This window comes from Pyxicephalus adspersus, chromosome Z, assembly GCF_032062135.1.
Source record: "Pyxicephalus adspersus chromosome Z, UCB_Pads_2.0, whole genome shotgun sequence".
NCBI lineage: Eukaryota > Metazoa > Chordata > Amphibia > Anura > Pyxicephalidae > Pyxicephalus > Pyxicephalus adspersus.
Window position 1 is genome coordinate 32164530 of NC_092871.1, and position 2028 is coordinate 32166557.

General features: G+C 36.1%; 1 protein-coding gene across 2 annotated transcripts in view; it reads right to left on the reverse strand.

Annotated features, from left to right (window-relative positions):
* The window catches only part of CD99L2 (CD99 molecule like 2), a 39475-nt gene that overhangs the window by 10687 nt on the left and 26760 nt on the right, over positions 1–2028 (reverse strand). For both annotated transcript variants that reach the window (XM_072431796.1, XM_072431797.1), the window contains exon 5: positions 1550–1606. In XM_072431796.1, the coding sequence (XP_072287897.1) occupies positions 1550–1606 (57 nt within the window). The remainder of the gene's footprint in view (positions 1–1549; positions 1607–2028) is intronic.

The following is a 2028-nucleotide window of genomic DNA, read 5'->3' on the forward strand; positions in this document are numbered from 1 at the left end:
ATGTCCGTATTAAAAGAGATTTTATAAGAAGAGCTAATAAAGCTTATAACATTAAAAGGGGCTACAAGAGAATTTCTAAAGTCCTGGCCTCAACCAAACCACAAAACTTGCAGAAATTCAGCACTGTTGCAATGCTCCCTAAGACTGAACTTAAGCGGACCTAAGCAGATCAGAGCAAGAGTACACAACACAGTCCTCCAAAACGTAATACCTAAAAATAAGCAGGCCTGTATTGTACTTAAAATATGTAATGATCTACTGGACAATTGTCTGGTTGCATAGCTGGCATGAAGTCTTTCTAAAGCTTTGCTTATTGCTACCATCCATTTGCTTTATTTGCTTAACTGTATACCAAGAACCCTGCATAGCAAACTGCTCCATCAGACAACAAAATGAAATAATTTAAATTTCATCTCTCAAAAAACAACAGGCCAAAGGAAAAGGTAGAAGATTTACTTGCATATATACAAGTATACACACTCAATGCACTCATTTTTCAAAAACATTTTATACTTTAACTTAAAATGCAACAGAAAATCACTACTTTCTGCCATCTATTTAGGTCAATATAATACAATCTAAACAGCAAAGATAAGAGCTGAACTGTGACTGGATGTTAAAGGGAAAACTTTAGAAATAGCACTAGGGAAAGTAGCCGGCTTCCTACTGAAAATGCAATATGCCAGGCCCAATGCATGTGGAAAAAAGCACAGAGATAAGTCAGATTCATGTAAAACCACCTAATTTTCATCTTTGCTTCAAGTCATTGTCCTAGAAAGTAATAAAACTATTTCATTAGCATGGTGGCCAGGAACTACGGTTTTAAAAGTAAGGTCAGCAATGGCAGCCGTCAATACTTTAAGCTATCTTTTTGCAGCAGGTAATATATAAAATACTAAGTCAGTGTTTACCCCGCTTTCCTGCACACAATCTCTGCAAAAGGTGTGTCTTTACCTCTACACAAACAACGGTCACTAAATCTCTACAAAAAAGAACTTAGCAGTATAAATGTTTAGAATAATTTGCACCTGCAATCAATAACTACATATGAAACAGAAAATAAATAAAACTCTTAAAGATAACGAAAGGATGCTTTTTTCAGTAAAATCCTGAAACTTTGCATATGAATATCATGTAATTTTTGATCCAACCAGCCAATATACATCTACTTTTTTTACCCCACACACATGAAGTTGATCCATGCACGAATACTGGGTTACAGTCCAGGGTGCTCACTAGTCAAAACAGAGGAGCATTAAACCTACTCTGACTACCAAAATGTATAATAAAAAGAACAAGTCACGGAGGTAAATAGGTATTAAAAGTAGAAAAGACAATCAAGAGATATGAATATGATATATGCACCTGTTTTTAAAACATCATAATATAAAAAACAAACAATACGGACCCAAAACCAGTATAGTTTTCTTTCAAAGTAATATTATAGAAATTGCACAACATAGTGATAGCATTGTCATGTAACTAACTATTCAACAGAATAACTTTCTCCTACAGTACAGCAAGTTCAGTTAAAAAAAATATATATTACCTGGCTTTTTTGGTGGCTTGTTAGTTGATGGATGTGGCTTCTTTGTTGTAGGGATATCTACAAAGGAAAAAGTGCACTTTTAAACAGAAATTTAAAGTTGCTATTAATCTAAACATCTTGCATACAGTGGGAAAGATTCTGTAAAGGGTAAATTTGTTACAGAGGGACAGAAACGTTCCTCCAGGTTGCTTGGTCCCTCCTGCACATAGGAAGATAAACAGGATACGTATGTATATGTATGTAATAGGGAAAATTGGAATCCACCTGCAAATGAAAGCCCTCCAACTTTTATTAACCTCCCCAGCGGTAACCCCGAGTGTGACTCGGGGTAAAAAAAAAAAAAGATGCTCAGGGTAGCTAAAACAATGTAAATAGTAAATAGAGCCTTACCAGGTCCGCCGGCATCCTTCTTCGCGATCCCTGTCTCCTCACTTCCAGGCATCCTCTGCATCTGATGAGTCACGGGGAGTTCTCGGTGA